Source organism: Rhinatrema bivittatum, chromosome 6, assembly GCF_901001135.1.
Source record: "Rhinatrema bivittatum chromosome 6, aRhiBiv1.1, whole genome shotgun sequence".
Taxonomy (NCBI): domain Eukaryota; kingdom Metazoa; phylum Chordata; class Amphibia; order Gymnophiona; family Rhinatrematidae; genus Rhinatrema; species Rhinatrema bivittatum.
Genome location: NC_042620.1, coordinates 26,939,710 through 26,960,523, shown reverse-complemented (window position 1 = coordinate 26,960,523; position 20,814 = coordinate 26,939,710). Strand labels below are relative to the sequence as shown.

Sequence of the window (20,814 nt, the reverse complement as noted above, 5' to 3'; positions counted from 1 at the left end):
AGTGCTGAGACTCCCAGGTCTCTCCCTGCTTCTAGGCCCCTGTGTCTTGCATCTCACTGCAATGGGCACTGCAATGGGCACTATGTTCCGTGTTTTGTGTGGTCCTAGTCCTGGTTTGTCCTGTCTTGTTCTAGCCTATCTGCCTCAGTCCCAGTTCCAGAGTTCCAGTTCCACGCTTACCTGTAGCCAGCTCCACGTTAACCTTCATTCTGGTTTCTGAGTTCCAGTATCACCCTTACCAGCACTCAGCTCCAGTGTTCCTGTTGGATTCGTGGACCCTTGGGCCGATCGGAACCAGAGGAGAAGTTGCTGTAGATGGTGGCAGCAGTGGCCCCGACCGGGAGGCGGCAAGGACAGGCTCGGAACTGGCCGAAGGAGGAGCTCTGGAAGCCCTATGCGACCAAGGGCTTTGGCGAGGAAGGTGGAGACGACGGAGCCAGTCCAGTAGTGGGATGATCTTCGCCCTGGAAGCCGATCCTCCCCCGAGAGGAGCTCGTAGGAGTTCAGCCGCTGGGACTTAGGAGATTCACCCTGGAAGCCGGAGTCCCCCCAGGAGAAGCCTGTAGGGACCCGGCCGCTGGGACTTAGGCGGACCCGCGAGGGCCGAATCGGATGAAGTCCAAGGTCAATTGCCGAAGGGTCGTCGCTCGCCAGTCCAGAGTCAGGAACCAAGGGATCACCGTAAGCCAGTCTGAGGTCAGGAGCCAAAGCGTCAACGTAAGCCGGTCCGGGGTCAGAAGCCAGAGGATCACCGTAAGCCGAACCGGGGTCAGAAGCCAGGGAAACGTCGTAAGCCAGTCCAAGGGTCAAGAGCCAGGAATCACCGTCAGCCGAACCAGGATCAAGGGTCAGGAAGCGCAGAGGAGCTCAAGATGCAGCAACTGGAGTCAGGAGAACCTGGGAACCTCGTTGCAAGGCAGGGGAAGCATCTTGGTGCAGGGTTTAAATACCCTGAGCGTCTGACGTCATCCGGAGGGCAGTGCACAGGTTTCCCGCGCTGGCCCCTTTAAGACTTGGAGCCTGCCGCGCGCGCGCGCGTCTAGGGGGCGGAGTCAGCTACGGAGGAACGCCGGCGGAGCTGCAGAGGCCGGAGCGCGGTGCTGGAGGGCCCTGCAGGCCCAAGCAAGGTCGGGACGCGCCGGGGACGCAGCGCCCGAGGTCCCTGCACCCTCAGGGGACCGGAGCCCGCGGCGAAACCGCGCCGGGGTGAGTGCCGATCCCGGGGCCGCCCCGGGATCGCAACAGTTCCAGTTTCACGCTTACCTTCACTCTGTTCCTATGTTCCAGTACCACCCTTACCAGCACTTAGCTCCAGTGTTCCAGTTCCATGCTTACCTTCACTCAGCTCCAGTGTTCCAGTTCCACGCTTACCAGCACTTAGCTCCAGTGTTCCAGTTCCATGCTTACCAGCACTCAGCTCCAGTGTTCCAGTTCCATGCTTACCAGCACTCAGCTCCAGTGTTCCAGTTCCATGCTTACCAGCACTTAGCTCCAGTGTTCCAGTTCCATGCTTACCAGCACTCAGCTCCAGTGTTCCAGTTCCATGCTTACCAGCACTTAGCTCCAGTGTTCCAGTTCCATGCTTACCAGCACTTAGCTCCAGTGTTCCAGTTCCATGCTTACCAGCACTCAGCTCCAGTGTTCCAGTTTCACGCTTACCTTCACTCTGTTCCTATGTTCCAGTACCACCCTTACCAGCACTTAGCTCCAGTGTTCCAGTTCCATGCTTACCAGCACTCAGCTCCAGTGTTCCAGTTTCACGCTTACCTTCACTCTGTTCCTATGTTCCAGTACCACCCTTACCAGCACTTAGCTCCAGTGTTCCAGTTCCATGCTTACCAGCACTTAGCTCCAGTGTTCCAGTTCTATGTTTATCAGAACTCTGCTCCAGTGTTCCAGTTTCACGCTTATCTGCATACAGTTTAATACTTACTTCACTCTTTTCCTGTGGTTTCAGTTCCACCCTTACTAGCACTCAGTGCGAGTGCTCCAGCCCAGCTTGCACCTTGCTCCAGCATCCCAGCCTCACTGGACCATCTGCACTCTGTTCCAATCCTGCGCCACTCCAGGAGGTGGTGTCTACAGCAACCCCTCTCCAGCTAACCTTCATTCATATCAGCACTTAGCTATTCAATTAGACAAAGTATGCTTGGTAACTGCACGCCTAGTTTGTTGGGGTGTATGACACAAACAACTGAAAAAATTGATGGGACTGCATCATATGTTCTTGCGTTGTTCACTGTGGAGGACCATTTGTACCATATGGACAGTGCATGGAAACACTGGGCCCACTCTGCGGGTTTTGGGGATCATGCATTGAGTGCATTGTTGCATTGAATGCACTGGTCTGTTGTGCATCGGTGTGTCATTGCATCATCCTGTCAATGCACATCGACTCACATAAAACGCCGCTCTAACACACACCCAGCTATCTCTCTTGGGCGCACGATGCATTATTTAAATAAGAGGTCACGCTAAAAAGAGAAGGTGCTAGGGATGCACAATTTTTCCTAGCGCCTCCTCCGCATTGGGTGCACAGGAGAGGTGACTGTCAGTGTGGGCTGGAAAAACGGATGCCCAATATGCACAAAATACATGGCCTGGACTGTCTATCTTGTGCATCTATACTGGGCACCCAGAATTTTTTTTCCAAGACTTTTTTTTTTTACACTTCAATCTGCTTTCTGTGGTTCTTCCTATTTAGTATCGTGACGATACTAAGGGGCAGAACCACAGAAAGCACAAATGTTTCTTTTTCCAGTGAGCCCTTGCGTGCAGCATACCCTTTATAAGAGCCCCAGACTGATGTAAAATTTGCTGCATTGCAATGGGTGCATTGGCTGTGCGGGAAATTTTTTGAATCATGGAAATTAGCTAATAGCCTCATCTACATGGGATTTACATGTGATGAGCGCTATTAACTACGTGCTTGATTGGACGCGTTTTTTAGACGCACTAATCCCCGCATTGCATCAGGGGTTATGGACGCGTGTCCAAAACATGCATTCAATCACGTGTTAAGCTGTGCGCTGGCCGCAGATTCTATATTGGGCACACGGTATGGATGGTGCATGGAAACACTGAGGAACATTGATGAAGCTTGGGCCGCACACTCTGCAAATTTCGGGAATCATGCATTGAGTGCATTGTTGCATCAGCCTGTGAGTGCATCGATATATCCAGAACCAACATAGCTGAAGTACTTCAATGCATCATGTGTCGTTGATGCTCTTTGCATTGACAATTCCAAAGATGGTTGCATCCATGGGGCTATCAATGCACTGTGTTTCGAGTGCTTCTACTTCAGGCAGGCTCAGATGGCTCCAAAGAGTGTTGCTGCTGCTTCTTCGATGCAGGGCGGCTTATATTACTCGATCCCCATGGCTTTGACCTGAGCTGAAGGGGGAGTCTTTGAGGAACTCCTGCTCAGTTCTTTCCCTGGTAAGGCAGATGGTGCTGTACTGTGGTAAGAGGATCTGCAGCGATTCCAAAGAGATTTATGAACTCCTCAATGCAGCTCCTGGAACGCTGGGAGAGTGGGAATATCCGTCCACAGGTGTACATTTTTCTGATCATGCTCTGACCAGAGGCATCGAGAGCAGAGCTCACGGCCATGGTGAAGGACATTACCCTGCCACAGTTGCAGTTTTTGAATCCACTCACCAGTTCCTTCTTCTGGTCAGACATGTTGAGGAAGCAGGGCTCTTTTTTTTATGTGGTACTGAAAAATGCTGTTGTGGGTACTGCAGGGGCAGTGAGGCAACTAATAATGAAGAAAAAATATTGAATTTAAGACATTTTAAGAAAAATTTGAAAGGAAAGACTTAATACAAGTTCATGCTTGTGCTTGGACAAAAAACGACCGAGGAGGCTCATGAGGCAATACCCAAGGGGGAACTCCTGGCACATGCTCAGAGTTCAAAGCTCTACTAGCTTGGAGAGAGGAGTTTGTTTGGTTCTGCCGGATGACATCACCCACATGTAATATCTAATTCAGTTTGCTTATCAACAGAAAAAATAATTCAGAAATACATATTAAGAAACAAGCACACTTAAAATTATATGGAAAAAAACAGTTCAAAATAGGTGGCCTTTAAGCTTTTTCTGATAAAAGCAAGTTTGCTTACCGTAGACAGTGTTTTCCATGGATAAGCAGGCTGAATTAGCCATGTTGTCTGGGAACATCCTCTGGTCCTCTAGGAGATGGAGCTCCTCAAAGCACATAGAGCTCTACTCTGTGCCTGCTTGCGTGTCCTCCCCCTGCGGTTCCCAGCTTGTCTAAGTCTATTATCTGAGCTTGTGCTGTGCTGGCTGAGACTGTTTGGGGAGGTGGGAGGGTTAGCATGGCTAATTCACCCTGCTATCCATGGAACACACTGTTTACGGTAAGCAAACTTGCTTTTTCCCATGGATAAGCAGGCTGAATTAGCCATGTTGTCTGGGGAATCCCAAGCTGAATGGTTGAGTGCCCCACTGGACCTCTGGCGCCATGCGCGGTCCCTTCTGATAAGCCAAGGGGTGTTTCAGCCGAGACTATGGTTGTGGGCAGTCTCTCTAGTTGTTCCTGCCATCAGTATAGTTCTCCCCACCACTGCATCTGAGGCTGTCTGCTGATTAAGGCAGTAGTGCAAAGTAAAGGTATGCAGAGATGCCCACGTGGTGGCTTTACATATGTCCTGAATTGGTATGTCATGTAGATGGGCGATGGATGCTGCCATCGCTCTTACTTGATGGGGTCTTGGCGATGTAGCTAGAGTCTCCAATCTTCTGTTATAGCAGAATAGGAAGCATTGTGAGATCCATGATGAGAGGGTCCTTTTTGACACCGGGAGCCCAGGGGCGTTCATGTTAAAGAGACGAAGAGTTGAGAAGCTCTTGACTCCGAGTAAGTATGGCGCTTGTAGCAGGCCAAGGCACGTTTGCAATTCAAGGTGTGCAGCCGTCTCTCAGTATCTGACTTGTGCGGCTTCGGAAAGAAAATCAAAACGGTCGATTGTCTGGTTGAGGTGGAAGGCCTAAACCACTTTAGGGAGAAAAGAGGGGTGTGTACGTAGTGTCACTTTTTTGTGGTGGAACTGTAAGTACAGTGAATAATGCACTAGCGCCTGTAGTTCAATCACCCTCCTGGCCGAGGTGAGGGTAACTAAGAACAGGACGTCCCAGGAAAGATACCTCACTTGGAAACTGTCCATGGGCTCGAAGGGCGGGAACATCAGTTACTCCAGAACCAGGTTAAGGTCCTATGGAATCGCTGGCTTTTGGACCGGTAGGTACAGATGCAGGATGCCCTTCATAAACCTTGAGACTAGCAGGTGGCAGGACACCGGAGTGCCCTCGTGAGGAAAGTGGTACATGGTGATCGCACTGACATGTACTCTGACGGATGCTTTCGCTAACCCCGTCTGGTATAGGGAGTGGAGGTACTCCAACAGCTGCTCCGGTGGGCAAGAGAAGAGATTCACATTGTGTTTTTTGCACCAGTCTGAGTATCTGGCCCACTTGGCCTGATAATTTCTCCTTGTGGACAACTTCCTGGAGCACACCAATACCTCCTGGAATGGTGGTAAGTTCAGATATGACAGTACTGTGCTTTCAACCTCCACGCCATGAGGTGAAGTGGTGGGCATGTGGGGTGGATGAGGGATCCCCCTTCCTGTGATAGCAGATTCTCGGCATGTCCCAGGGGCAGCAGTTGTCTGATAGAAAGCTGCCCTAGGTACGCGTACCACGGCTGCTGGGCCCATGCCGGCACTATGAGGATGAGGTTGGCTCTGCCGTGATGCACTTTTGTAGAACTCGTGCTATCAGCAGGATGGGTGGAAAAGCATACAGGAACCCCTGCTTCTACAAGATGAGGAAAGCGTCTTTTGCTGTGTGATGCTTGCTGGGGGTACACTGAGCAAAACGCCCGCACCTTCTTGTTGCTTTCTGTTGCAAAAAGGTTTATGGTTTGTCGACCCCATTCTTGGAAGATTCAGTTGGCTACCCCCTGGTCGAGTTCCCTAGTGCTTCTGGGCGTCAGGGATACGGCGGATGCAGTTCTGTTGAAGCAGCCTGGCCACCTCTTCCTCCAGGGCGTGCTCCATTCCCCCGAGGTCGTAGGGGCCGCGGAAGTGTTGGTGTCCTGCTGAAATTCAAAGTGTATCTTTCCTTGACAATTTGGAGCACCCAGTCAGTGAGAATACTCTCCCAAGCATAGTAGAAGTGGGATATTTCGCCCCCTACCGCTAGCAGCAAGGCTAACCGGGGTGCTGTTAAAACCCCGACTGTATCCTTTTTGTTAAGGTGCACGGGTCCCTGCGGGGGGGTGCGTGCTGCACTGTAGGTTCCGGTTCGGTGGCTGCTGCTCCTGGGGTACGTTCTACCCCCTCTCAAATGCGCATGCGACCTCCGGGAGATATGATAGTACCTCCTCAATGACGCTCTGTCCCTCGGGGAAGTCAGGGACTGGACTGCCACACTTTGTTCTTTCAACAGCGCCACTGTCTCCGAACAGATTGTCCGGGAACCAGGGAAGATCAGCGAGCTTTTCATGGACGTCTTCCCGGATCGAGCTCACCCGCAGACATGCGAGCCACCTTGTCGCAATGGCTCCTGCGGTGATCCTGGCCGAGGTGTCAAACGCCTCGAAGATGGAGCGGAGTAAGTGGCGTAGCCCTTCCTCACTGCATGCAGCTGTGGCGGTGGATTCACTCCTGGGGCCAAGATCCCTATGAGTGGTTTCAATGATTGCAGACACTGGTCGATGTAAAACTGATGCTGCTGGATCTTGGCATCTAGCATGCTCGCCTGAAACATCTGTTTCCCAAACGCATCCAGGAGCTTGTTATCTCTCCCTGGTAGAGTATTAGAATAGAGCCTCGATTTCTTTGCTTTTTTCATAGCTGACTCCACTACAATGGAGGCATGGGGCAGCTGTGCTGCCGCGCAGAAGGGCGACTCATGCATCCGGAATTTTAGGTTGGTCTTCCTCGCTGTCGAGGACCACAACGGAGCCTGCCACGCTCTGGTCATCACCTCATCCAGCACTGCGTGTGAAAGCAAGGCTGTGGGTTCCGCGGGTGTCTCAAATATTTTCAGGATACCCAAGACCTCCACCCTGAGATCCTGTATTTTCCAAGTTCCCACATGAAGGGTGATTCCCATCTTCCCACAAATTTGGAGTAGGATATGTCCTCTGGTGGGGATACCGGCCGCGGTTGCTTCTCTGGGGGGTCAGAACCGGAACCGACAGCGCAACACGCACCGCCCGCGGGGACCCGCGCACCCTAACAACAAAAAGGATTCAGTCGGGGTTTTAACAGCACCCCGGTTAGCCTCGCTGCTAGCGGTAGGGGGCGGAATATCCCACTTCTACCATGCTTGGGAGAATATTATCACTGACTGGGTGCTCCAAATTGTCAAGGAAAGATACACTTTGAATTTCAGCAGGACACCAACACTTCTGCGGCCCCTACGACCTCGAGGGAATGGAGCACGCCCTGGAGGAAGAGGTGGCCAGGCTGCTTCAACAGAACTGCATCCGCCTTATCCCTGTCGCCCAGAAGCACTAGGGAACTCGACCAGGGGGCAGCCAACCGAATCTTCCAAGAATAAGGTCGACAAACCATCTGGGGGATACCCGGTGGATGACCCCGGGGATATGGTTCCGATTCCAAAAGCAACTCTTTGGGGTCACTTGCAGGGGGCTCCCTTTTCTGTCTGGTGTCACGAGGCCCTGTAGGTGCGGGGCTACAACCATAGTGGTCTTCTCCACTCTCCGCTGTGCCTTGTTCCACTGAGGACAAGAACTGAGCTAGGATCTGAGAAATCTGTGTCATTGCATGGGAGGCTAGCGTCCCTTGTGGCCCTGGGTGGTGACCCCTTCCTCTGGGGGAGGGGGGGATTGCCGCTAGCAAAATATTAGAGTCTGGGCCTCTGGGTCGGGCCTTTGTCCGCTCCACCCCAGGGCCTGGCCTGTCTCTCTTCTCCAGGGGCTCTTGGAGGTGTGACCCCTCCCGCTTGCGCCTCGAGGCCGCTGACAAGATCCAAGAAGACCCGTGACGAGTGAGATGACCCCGATTATCTGTGCACGGATAATGGCTCCACCTCTGAAGAGATGAGCTCTAGGTCCAGCACAGAGTCTCCCTGTGCCACTGGCGGTCGTGCCGCCGTCAATGAGTCCCCTTTTGTTGGTGAAACGTGTGGGACTCGATGATCTATAGACTTTATGGCCTTCGACGCACTGTTCCTGGACACATGGTGCTTTGGCGTCGACTCTTTGCGTCGGTGTGTTGGCTAAGTTCTGGTGCTGTGTGTTGCGTCGATCATCGCGTCGAGCTTTGTGTCAGACGCATGCGCCGGGTTGCTGCGTCAATGTACTTGCATCACTCAAGCCCTGCCTGGGTCTTACTTCCAGTGGTCTTCCGACGCTCCGTGCATCGATGCGGCCTGGGTGTGTTTTAGTGGGGTCCCTGGGTCGCCTGAGGGACCTACCGAGGCAGCCCTCTTCCCCCTCACCTTCGTGGGTTTCCAACTGGGCCCCAAGGGAGGACTGTGCAGATCCATGAGCTGAGCCTGGAGCATACGAGCCAGAGGCTGCCTCCCTCAGCTTTTCTATCATCGCCAGCCGCTGCCTCCTTGCTCTTGGGGACATGAGGACACAGTCCCTGCAGTTGGATGGCTCATGGCCTGGTTCCAAACAGAGGTAGCAGAGCACATGGCCATCTGTTACTGACATAATTTTGCTGCATTGGCAGAACTTAAAGTCAGGCAGTCTAGGCATTGCTGCCCTGCTATATCCACAGCAAACAAGAGAAAAATACTTGCAGGCTACAAGACAAGTTCAAGTTCTTTGCACAGTAATTTCTGATATGTATCAGAGTCTGACTAAAGAAAAGCATAATGCATGTAGTGCTGAAATCAGTTTTCCTATTGCATCCTACAAAAGATCAAATAGCAAACAAACAAACCATTTGCAGCTATGTTGAGGGTATTACTACTTAAAAAAAAAAAAAATCACATGTAGAATTTTAAAACTAATTACATTCTCATATCTCCCAGATTTCTCTAGGATGTTTCCTCACCGGACAGATCCAGTTTTTCTTGGGCCATTTCGCTCACACTGGAGTTGGTGAAACAGAGATCTGGCACTTCAGAGTTCCCAGTCATCACCACAGGGACAGGCACTCCTACGGCATCATCTATGCAGGTCTCCAGCAAATCACTGATCAGGGGCACACTGCATGTGTGGGAAGAGGGTAAGGGACACAGGTTAGCTGAAGCCAAGACGACACAGCACAATGTGAGTTTTTAGAAGAATTAAGAATTTTTCAAAGCATTTTATCCATTCAAATAAGCTTTCTGAAAACTGCCCACCCTCTAAGTGGGTAAAATTACACATTTAACTTTACTTATGATGTTTGGAGGCATTTCCATGAGTAAAGTTAAGTCAGGGGAGGCAATAATGCACGTATTTTCAAAATTACCTGTTTGTTTTGGCAGAAAAAACGTACCTGCTGAAAATGCTGGTGCAAACCTCTGGGGGTACTTTTTACTGGGCAATCAAAGCAATGCTATTCACATAGTTTTACTTTGATGTCTGTGCAAAATCTGTGGGTAAAATCTACCCGCAGAGTGTACACGAGTGCGGACAGTTTGATTATTACCCTCTGAATAACCTCTATATTCAAATAAGCTTGGCATTTGGATCCAATAAGAAGTTCTCCATTTCTCTAACGAGTTGAAAACGTACAATACCCTTCTGGTGGTAAAGACTTCTTAGCTCCATCTTACTATATTCTTGCACAAAGTACATAAACCATGAAATGTGCTGAGGCCAATGTCATTGTTTAACCAATCAAAGCAAGCAAGCCAAGACAAACTAAGGGTCCTAAGCTGGCGTACAATTCAAACAGGAGTCACCAGGTAGCACAGAAACCCACCCCATCACATTAACTTGCAATAAATAAATAAAATGAACAGCCTTACTCTAGCTCCCTTCATCTTCTGTTTATCTCCAGTTTTTCTTTTCTCTCGATTAAAACTCTCTTATTTTCAGAGCTTTCTTTTCTTCAGATTCTCTTTGGTTTCCTCCATGTTTATTACACATTCTGTACCATAGCAAGCCTGGATTTAGGCAGATTCAACATAGGCAACTGGCTGGGTTACCAAATATTCAGGCCAAAGGGGAGCCTATTTCTGCTTGCACAGCTTCCAAAAGGAATCAGCCTGCTACTCTACTTATGGGCACCCAAATCTTAAACCCAGCCCTGTACAGAGGCCACTTTTCTTTCCCAACCTCGGACACAAATTAAGTTAAACACAGGTGACACTATTGATTTTTTTTTTTTTTAAACTCAGGCCCAGTAAAGTATCTGAACCTTCTCCCCTCCAATGGGTCCCTACTAGGCACTGAGCTCTCTCTCCCACTCATCTGCTCTCCCCCACTACTGGAGCCTTCAAGGGATCAAGTCGTCCTTGCCCCACTCCATCCACTGAGGCCTAGTGGGGAGGGTGAGGGAATCAAGCTGCCCCTCCCACCGCTGGGGCCTAGGAATCATACTTGCTAGATCCTGTGCACAGATGGCAATTAACAGCTCAGATTCCTTTCCACTGCAGGCAACAGACTACACAATCCCTCATCTTTGCAGCTCTTGGTTACTTCTTCCTTTGTTCTGAGGAGGTAAGAGTCTTGCCCTAGGCCTAAACCTTCTTTGGCTCACCTTGCAGGTGGTATCAGCAACACAGTCTCAGCTTTGCATTCAGTTTCCAGTGTACAGTGATAGCATAAAAAGGACTTTTTTTTAGTAAACTAAGAGCAGCCAGACAGGGTGTGCTAAATATCCCAATTTTACAAATTGACACCAACTAGACTCTAAATCTCAATAAAAAAATAACCAGGTAAACCATGTTTGATTGCAACAAGCAGTCCAAGTGTCCTTCCCATAGTAATCTTATGAATGTTGCAGATAAAGACCAAAACAGTACAGCTAGTCCATCCACTGGATTTTTCTGCATTAGGGTAGATGCATATAGCCCCAATGAGCTATGCCGGCTAGATCGAGACTGCTTCGGGTTGAGAAGACACCCCCCTGTAGGCTGGACTGCTAAAACTCGAGGGTCCCTGGCTGTAGTAACTGCCTGCTGCTTGGCTAAATGAGCCTCATGCAGCAGCAGTACAAAGTCTGCTGAAAAAGGCCCGAAAGAACTAGCTTTCTCAGGTAAAGGACCCAAACATGGCAGCCCAGTGGCCTCTCAAGTCACCCCAGTCCCCCCATCAGGGGCGGAGACGGATCGGGCCAGTGAAAAGCGAGGAGGAGTTTCCCCTTCCTCCTCAGACAGTGTGGGAGTGGCTGAATAACGAATCCAAGATGGCCGCCATTCCCACGCTGATCAGGAAGGGATCAGCACCCTGGTTCAGCAACCGCATGCGAGTCCAGGACAGGAGCTGAGGACGCCTCCCCCCCTCGGAACACGCAGCACAAAGGCCGACGCGGCTAAGCCATGGTCAAGTCACGCCACACACGCAGCATGCTGACCGCTGGCCCATCATTGCACAATGCCGGTGAGCACCAGGAACACAGCCGGCAGAAAAAGCAACAAAAAACAAAACCTGTCACTGTGCAAGTAAAGGGGGAAGGGTCTGCCACTCAGCCAGAATCAAACACTAACAGCCAGAAGCAAAAACTGCTGTTTCTCTCTCTCTTTTATTTTTTTTTTAAACTTTAATGAAAAGTAGCAGTACTGAGAAAGAGCCTATAAGAAAACAAAAAACCAAATAGGCTGTCTCAGCTTAAAAAGGAACCTAGAGCCTGCAGCCGCCCAAGCAGCCTCATGAAGGGGAGGGATCTGGACCACCAGATTTACACCCCACGGGCGTACGGGTTGGGCACACACAAGGGTCACCAACCCCCGGCCCCCCCGCCTCAATCGGACAGGGAGAACCCCTTAGGATTCAGAAAAATAATAATAAACCCCTGGGAGGAAGGCTCCAAAAAAAAAAAAATGGTCTCAGTCACAGAACTGCGGGTGTGCACCCATCTACTTACTATCTGCTGGAAACAGAGAAATACCGAGGAACCGCAGGTGGGACCTGTGGTTAAGTAGTATTGTCAGTAAAACTGCTGGAAGGGAGGCACAAGCCAGGAATCTGGACTGATCCAGGTGCGTACAGGGAACTTGGATGTATCCATGGTCCTCTCATGTAGGTCCATGGATGCCTAAATGTAATTATACTAAGCATTTAGGACTGTTACTGCCTCTCCAAGAAGGTTACCTCAATGCCTCCTAGGAAGCACAAGTCATTGCCAATGCTGCTTTTGAGTTGTACCCGCCTCTCTGTGCAGGTTACTTCAATGCTTCATTCATATCGTCTTTTTTTTTTTTTTTTTTTTTAATTTTCTTGCCATTTTAGTCTCCCACCACAGTCAATGGTTTTTGTCACAAAGCACACAGGGACAAAGAACTAAATATTCTGGAGGAAAAGAGAGGTTAGGGCTTTTAAGTTTGAAGAAGAGTCAGCTGGGGGGGGGGGGGGGGGATATGACAGAGGTCTATAAAATCATGAGAGGTCTAGAATGGGTAAAGATGAATCGGTTATTTACTTTTTTGGATAATAAGGACTGGGGGCATTCCATGAAGTTAGCAATTAGCACTTTTAAAACAAAGTGGAGAAAATTCTTTCACTCAATGCATAATTGGGCTCTGGAATTTGTTACCAGAGTACGTAGTTAAGACAGTTAGGGGTAGATTTAAAAAATTTGCGCAATCGCGTATTTTTGTTCGCGCACCAGGCGCGAACAAAAATACGCTGGCTTTTATAAGATACACGCGTAGCTGCGCGTATCTTATAAAATCCGGGGTCGGCGCGCGCAAGGGGGTGCACATTTGTGCATCCTGCGCACGCCGAGCCCAGCGCGCGCTGCCTGTTCCCTTCGAGGCCGCTCCGATTTCGGAATGGCCTCCGAGGGAACTTTCCTTTGCCCTCCCCCCACCTTCCCCTCCCTAACCCACCCCCCTGGCCCTATCTAAACCCCCCCTTACCTTTGTTGCATGATTTACGCCTGCTAAAAGCAGATGTAAATTTGCGCACGCCAGCGGGCTGCTGGCGCCCCATCACCCGACCCAGGGGCTGGTCCGATGGCCTCGACCACGCCCCCGGGCCAGCGCCCCGCCCCTGCAATGCCGCGCCACGCCCCCGAAACACCGCATCATATAGGACACGCCCCCGACCTGCCCCTTTTACAAAGCCCTGGGATTTACGGGCGTCCCGGGGCTCTGCGCGCGCCGGCGGCCTATACAAAATAAGTGCGCCGGCGCACGCAGGGCACTTAAAATCTGGCCCTTAGTGTAGTTGGGTTTAAAAAAGGTTTGGATAAGTTCCTGGAGGAGAAGTCCATAAACTATTAGGGGCGGATTTTAAATGCCCTGCGCACGTAAATCCGGCCGGACGCGCGGAAGTCCCGGGGCTTCGTAAAAGGGGCGGGGAGGGGGCATGTCGGGGGCGTTCCCGAAATGACGCAGCATTTCAGGGGCGGGCCCGGGGGCGTGGCGCCGGCCCGGGGGCGTGGTCGAGGCCTCCGGACCAGCCCCCGGGTCGGGAGATGGCCCGCCAGCAGTCCGCTGGCATGCGCAGATTTATGTCTGCTTTCAGCGGCGTAAATCTGCCAACAAATGTAAGGGGGGGGGGTTAGGTAGGGGAAGGGAGGGAAAGGTGGGGGGAGGGCGAAGGAAAGTTCCCTCCGAGGCCGCTCCGAAATCGGAGCGGCCTCGGAGGGAACAGGCAGCGCGCGCTGGGCTCGGCATGCGCAGGTTGCACAAATGCGCTCCCCCTTGCGTGCGCCTGGTGCGAACAAAAGTACGCGATCGCGCAAATTTATAAAATCTACCCCTTAATCAATAGGGAATAGCCACTGCTTGTTGCCAGCATTTATACCATGGGATCTATTTAATGTTTGGGAACTTGCCAGGTATTTGTGACTTGGATTAGCCACCGTTTGAGACAGGATACTGGGTCTGATCAACCCTTGGTCTGATCCAGTATGGCAACTTCTTAATTTCTTATGAGATATGAGAGAGACATTTTAATATCTCCAATGAATAAATGCCTAGGAAAGGAGGCTCTGGAACAAGGGAGTCATGAGATGAGGGTGAACTCAGGAGTAATCTAAAGAAATATTTCTTTACAGAAATGGTGGATACATGGAATAGTTTTTCTGTGGAGGTGGTGGAGACTAGGACAGTACAGAATTCAAGGAAACACGGGACATGCACAGAGGATCTCAGAGAAACTAAGGGACTATAAAGTTGAACAGGAGATGTAGATGGGCCATAAGGTATGTATCTAATCATCTTACTTTCATCTGAAAAAGACATTTTTATTTATTAATTTATCTCTCACCTATCTAAAATACTAGGGTTACAATAAAATATACATATTAAGATAAACAATAACACTTGCTTCTAGTGCACCAATGCCTTTCAATATTTAAATGTCTGTATTATTTCCATCCCCCCCTCTTCTACAGTGTACATATTTTAGTCCTTAAGACTCATTTCATATGGATTTAGGTACAAACCCCACACCATTCTAGCAGCCTCGCTCTGGACAGTCTCTAACCTATCCATATCCTTTCTGAGGTAAGACCTCCAGAACTGAACACAGTATTCTAGGAAAGGCCTCACCAGTGACTTGTACAGAGACATTATCACCCCCTTATTCTGCTGGTTATACTTCTCCCTATGCACCCTAGAATCCCTCTTGTTCTGGACACCACCTTATCGTACTGTTTCACTACCTTGAGCACATCTGACGATCAGCCCAAGGTCTCTCTCCTGGGTCTATACATATCAGCCTCTCACCTCTCATTGTGCACCCCTCACTTTGATTTTTTTTCCCTTAATGCTTGACTGCATTTTTTTGCATTATATTTTAACGGCCAAGAAACTGACCATTCTTTATCTCTTTAGATCACTTCTCATTCTGCTTCCTCAAAAATGTGCACTCTGTTGCAGATCTTAGTGTCATTTGAAAAGAGGAAAAAACTTTTCCTTCTAACTTCCCCACAAGATCGCTCACAAAGATGCTTAACAGAACCAGCTCAAGGAATGATCCCTGAGGCATTCCACTAATTACATGGGCCGAGGTTCTCAAGCTGTTCCTTCTGAGAATTTCCATCTCTTTTTTAGTTAGTAACAGAATTCATTTCAGAACAATTTTCTATTTTGCCTCAACTGCTTTCTAGCAGAAGGCTGCTTCATGCATCCATCCTCCTCCCCAGTCTGTGAAGAAATACTTTCCTTCATTTCTCCTAAGTCTACCAACTTCCAGTCTCACATCATATGTTAGAACTTCCCTTCTACCCAAAGTAAATTTCTCTTTGGGTTTATTCCCAAAACCTGGTTCCTGTAGCATTAGGCAAACCGTTGGTTTTACATCTGTAACAGAATAGCGACACACAATCCATACTGTAGTAATAAACTGTATGGCTCCTCTCCCCATAGTTTGTAATACTCTCTCTCCAACAATCATTGTGAAACCTTGTTTCCTAAACATTTCTTCAGCAAAGTATTAAATAGCATTTTGGGACAAGCTCAGGGCAGTGTTGTGCACTGCCATGAGGAAAACTTGAATTCAATTCCCATGACAGCCAAGGCTGCAGATGTTGCATTCACAGCCATCACTCAACAGCAACACCTAGTGGCCAGGCTTAGGGTAATCATTAGCTGGGCTTTAGAAGATGCAATTTTCTTTGGCCCCTGGTGGAGATGAGAGGGCATATGAAAATTGGAAGAAAAACCCCAGACAACTGCAAATGAAAGTTCATGATGCCTAGCCCAGAATCCAGTTCCAATTTAGCTGGAAGCCCAAAGGAGAAGGAAAAAGATAGGGCCAAGAACCAAGCATACAAACTGAGAACATGATAGCAGATAAAGACCTTACAGCTTACCCAGTCTGCCCATTTACATCTCCTGTTCAGCTTTATAGTCCCTTCCTCTCCCACAGAGGTCCTCTGTGCTTCTTCCATGTTTTCTTGAATTCAGATACTGTCCTGATCACCACCACCTCCATAGGGAGGCTGTTCCATGCATCCACCACTATTTCTGGACAGAAATACTTCTGTAGATTATTCCCAAATCCACCCCCTTTCACCATCATCCCATGAGCCCCTCATTCCAGAGCCTTCTTTCAACTGAAAGAGGCCTGCCTCCCATCTTTTTATTCCTTGGAGGTATTTATATGTCTATCAAATCTCTTTACTTCCTTTCCTCCAGGGTACACATTTCGATATTTAAGTCTTTCCCCAAAGGCTTTGTGATGAAGCAGCTTAGACTTCAATTTATCCTAATTCATAGGCTTAAATATGTCTTGTCAAAGGACAGTTTTCACACCATTGTTCAAGCAATGGCAACTCAATGTCTGTAGGCTTTCCAAAAAGTCTTTTCAGGGTATTATAACTTGTACAACATGTTGCTGCCAGGCTGATGGCCAGTTGTGCACCAAAGACCACATTACTTCTAGACTGAGTTACAATGGATTCCTTCCACACAGCGAGTGAATTTTAGATGGTCACAATAGTGTTTAAAGTCATAAGATTAGATATCAGACTCACTGCAGAGTTCCCCAGCATTTCCTACATTCTTCTAATGAGTAGCTATTTAGGGTGTCTTCCCACAAAACTTCTCGGAAGCAAGAAACACATAGGAAAGCTTTTTCCATGCTATAGACATGTAGGCATCCTAACTTCTGTATTTTGTTAAGGACTGATCTGACTAGAGCATCTTTTAATTTTTGTTTGTTCATTCTAGTGCATTTCATTTCAATGTGTATGTATTACACTGTAATCTGCTTAAAAACAGACTTGTTTGAATTTGGTGGAATATAAAAACCTTTAAAAAAAATGAAAAATAGCTGCCCTCTGGACTATTTAGTTTATATCCTTTTGAAATTATGGTTTCCAGACCTGAATACAGTACTCAAATGAGGTTAAACCAGATGTATACAAAGGTAATATTACCTCTTTTTCCTGCTGGCTATTCCTCTCTTTATGCACCCAAGCATCCTTCTGACTTTTGCTATCAGCCTATCTACCCTTTTGGCCACCTTAAGGTCAGATATTCCCTCCTGACTCCTACTCTTTTTTTGTACACAGAACTTCACTTCCTATACTAGGCTGCTCCCTTGAGTATTTGCAACCCAAATGCATGACTCTGCATTTTTTAGTATTAAATCTTAGCTGCCAGACTCTAACCCATTTATCAAGCTTCACTAGATCCCTCATGTTTTACGCATCTTCCAGAATTATCTACCCTGTTGTAGATTTTGGGATCTGGAAAAAGGCAAACCTTTTTCATAGCCCTCCTGCAATCTCATCAATAAAAATGGTGAACAGAACAGGAGCAAGGACTGATCCCTGAGGTACACCACTGGTAACTTTTCCTCAGAGTGAACTCTATTTAACGCAACACTTTGCCACCTCCCACTCAACCAGTTTCTAACCCAGTCAGTTACTTTAGGAACCAATACCTACAGCACTCTGTTTAAAAGTCCCCTATGTGGAACCGTATCAAAGGCATTGCTGTAATCCAAGTACACTACATCTAGCACTGTCCCCATATCTAACTCTCTGGTCATCCAGTCAAAGAAATTGATTAGATCCATCTGACAAGGCATATCTCTAGTAAAACCATGCTGCTTCAGCTCCTGTAATCCATTCATTTACAGAAACTGCATTATACTTTATTTCATCCAGTAATTTACTCCGTACTGAGGTCAGATTCCTCTTTTCTTCCATTCTTGTAAAGAACCACCAGATGTGCATCTCCAGTCCTTTGGAATTACTTCTGATTCTAAAGTGTTGAAAAGGTCAGCCAGCTGCTAGAACTTTTGTAAGTTCCTTTAATGCCCTCAGATGTATTCCATGTGCCCTATTGATTGAGGTCTTCCTCCTTCCATTCTTATTTGTGGCAGTAATCTGTAGTCCTATTCCAAGGCCTTTACCAATGAACACTGAGCAGAAATATTAAGGAATTTCACTCTCTCCTCGTTAGCCTCTATATAAGAACATAAGAAAATGCCATACTGGGTCAGACCAAGGGTCCATCAAGCCCAGCATCCTGTTTCCAACAGTGGCCAATCCAGGCCATAAGAGCCTGGCAAGTGCCCCAAAACTAAGTCTATTCCATGTTACCATTGCTACAGCTTTGAGTATTACAATCCCAATTTTTGCACTTCCTTCTGTCGCTAATATCTTTTAAAAGGTTTTATTCTTTTTTTTTAAACTAATTAGCTATTTTTCTTCCATTTACTCCTTTGCTCTCCTACTTGCCAGCTTCCAGATAGTGTGGCCTGTCTTCTTCTTTAATTATTTTATTTATTTATTTATTATATACCAACATTCTGCGATATCTTGCAGTTGAACGCTTATCAGCAAGACTGACACAAGTGAGAGAAAGAGCCCTATCACTAGCAGGACCCATAATCTGGAACACATTGCCTCCAGAGATCAGACTACAAAGTGATCTCAAGGCATTCAAGAAAAGTTTAAAAACATGGCTTTTTAAACAAGCATTTTACAAAGAGATGAGAGAATAGAGAGAAATTATTCAGGAAAAGACAGAAAGGCACCGACACACAGTACTTAGAACTCTACAGTAGATTAGTCTATGAACTCTACACCACAATAAGCATAACTATAATACTAGGTGTGATAAAACTACCCGTGTAAGTACCTTGGTACAATTGGTCATGAACTACTTCACTAAATGACTATGTCTAATGATATATTGTAACCGAATCTTTGACGGCACCTGTTAGAATGTACTATAGTACACTTTTACCTACATTAAATATGTGCCTACATGTAAACCGTTGTGATGGTATTTAACTTGGCAACGGTATAGAAAGGTTTTTAAATAAATAAATAAATCTTTTTTTTCTTACCTTTTTCAGACACTTCTTTAGACTACTACAGTGGCTCTTTTTCCTCTTACCTTTAAGTGCTTTCCAAACAAAAAGATTTGATGCTCTTACAATGTCTTTTTAGTTTTGTCCACTGCATTTGCATATCCCAAGAGAAGTGAATGAAGAGCAAGGTTTCAAGCAATGAATTTCTTTTCATTTCAAATCCTTCCAACAATAAAAAAAGATGGAAGAAAAAGGAGTGTGTTTTATGGTAATAGGCAGTTTATTGCAATACAACCACTAGGGGGGACCATGTTTACTTTGAGAGAGAAAGAGAGACCGATTTGCCATAATGTGGTAACACTAGATGGGTATTTATATCTCTATGGGAGGCCCACCTAGTAAGTCGAAGTGAGGTTTAAGTGTAGGGGTTAGGGGCCACTTTGACATTCAAAGTGAGACGTACGAACAGAAGAGTGCTCCCTTGTGAAGATTTGATGACCCTCGGAGTGAAGAAACTCACACAAAGATGATATTTGTGCAATGTTCTCTCAACCTACAGCCCTTGGGCTGTTTACAAATGGACACCACTGATTGGCAATTTGATCTAAGAATTTAGTTACTCTATTAGTATACTACAGGGGTGGCCAACTCCAGCCCCAAGAGCCACACACACCCTGTTTTTCAGGATATCTATAATGAATATGCATGAATTATATTTGCATAAAATGGAGGCGGTGCATGCAAATCTCATGTATATTCATATGAACATCCCAAAATCAGGCTCATTTGTGGTTCTTGAGGACCAGGAGTTGATAACATCTGGTATACTTCATGATTTACAACAAAGGTCTCTCTAATGTCTAATACTCATCCTGAAAATCAGAGGATTTATCTTTCTCTAAGGCTCAAAGTCTACACAAAAAACCCCCACAATATGACAGCAGATAAGAACCATAAGGATTCATCTAATCTGCCCAATGTTCTTTCTTTTTGAATTACTGGAGACTCAACTTGATTTCCAGCTTTTCTGTTACTTCCTCACAACTAATGATCCTCTTAAGTTTATCCCAAGCATTCTTGAATACCATTCCTATTTAGCCTCCACCACCTCCCACTGGAAGACTGTTTTATTCATGGTGACAGAGACAGGGTTGGAAGAGGAAAGAGGTAAAATGCAGGATGGGAAATGAGTTAAAATTACCCAGGTTGCCCCTCTGCAAGCTGAATGTTGCCATCATAGCTTCCCATTCTCTATAACACCTTATGGATAATGCTTAACATGAAGAGGTTCAAAAGAACATGTTTGCATGCGGTTCTGAGATTCGGCTTGCTATTAGAAGCAGCTTATAGAGCAAAGAAAAGCTGAATGCATGATTCCAATACAAAAGAAAGAGATGGTCACAGATTAATAACTCAGACCAATAAAGGCCCAGCCATGCATTATAAATGTGGTATGTAATTTTTAGAGTGTCGATTACCTTTCTGGTTATTAGCATAAAATCTCCCTGCTTTAATCACTGAACATTACAGTAATCGTCATTGGTTTTAGATGTTTCCTTAGAAATACAAGCATATTTTGACTACTTCAAGCTAATGGAGAAAGCCACAGAAAGTTGTATTCCTTATCCTCGCTGGTATTGCTGTGTATTGTAGTAACAAAGAGGATGGCAGCACTGGCAAATACCTTTTTCATTTGTGTAGCAGCCAATCTACTGAGCTCGAGTTCTTTGGCCTGCTTCCTGCAGTCCTGCTAAGAGAGGATGAGTGCAAGAGTGTGTGTGGTTGTACTCATCTCTACTTTCTATTTCCTGCTGTAGTCAATTAGCCGAGTCCTCTTTCCTGCAGCTTGCCTTGTGGTATGAGATGGGGGTGGCAGGTGGGAGGGGAGGGAGTGTAGCTTGTTGCTTGAATTAATCTCAGGACCTTCT

General features: G+C 47.3%; 1 protein-coding gene across 3 annotated transcripts in view; it reads right to left on the bottom strand.

Moving 5' to 3' along the window:
* Window positions 1-20,814, bottom strand: part of EPB41L5 (erythrocyte membrane protein band 4.1 like 5) — a 327,612-nt gene that overhangs the window by 56,096 nt on the left and 250,702 nt on the right. For all 3 annotated transcript variants that reach the window (XM_029605154.1, XM_029605157.1, XM_029605155.1), the window contains one exon: window positions 9,066-9,220. In XM_029605154.1, coding sequence (XP_029461014.1) covers window positions 9,066-9,220 — 155 coding nt within the window. The remainder of the gene's footprint in view (window positions 1-9,065; window positions 9,221-20,814) is intronic.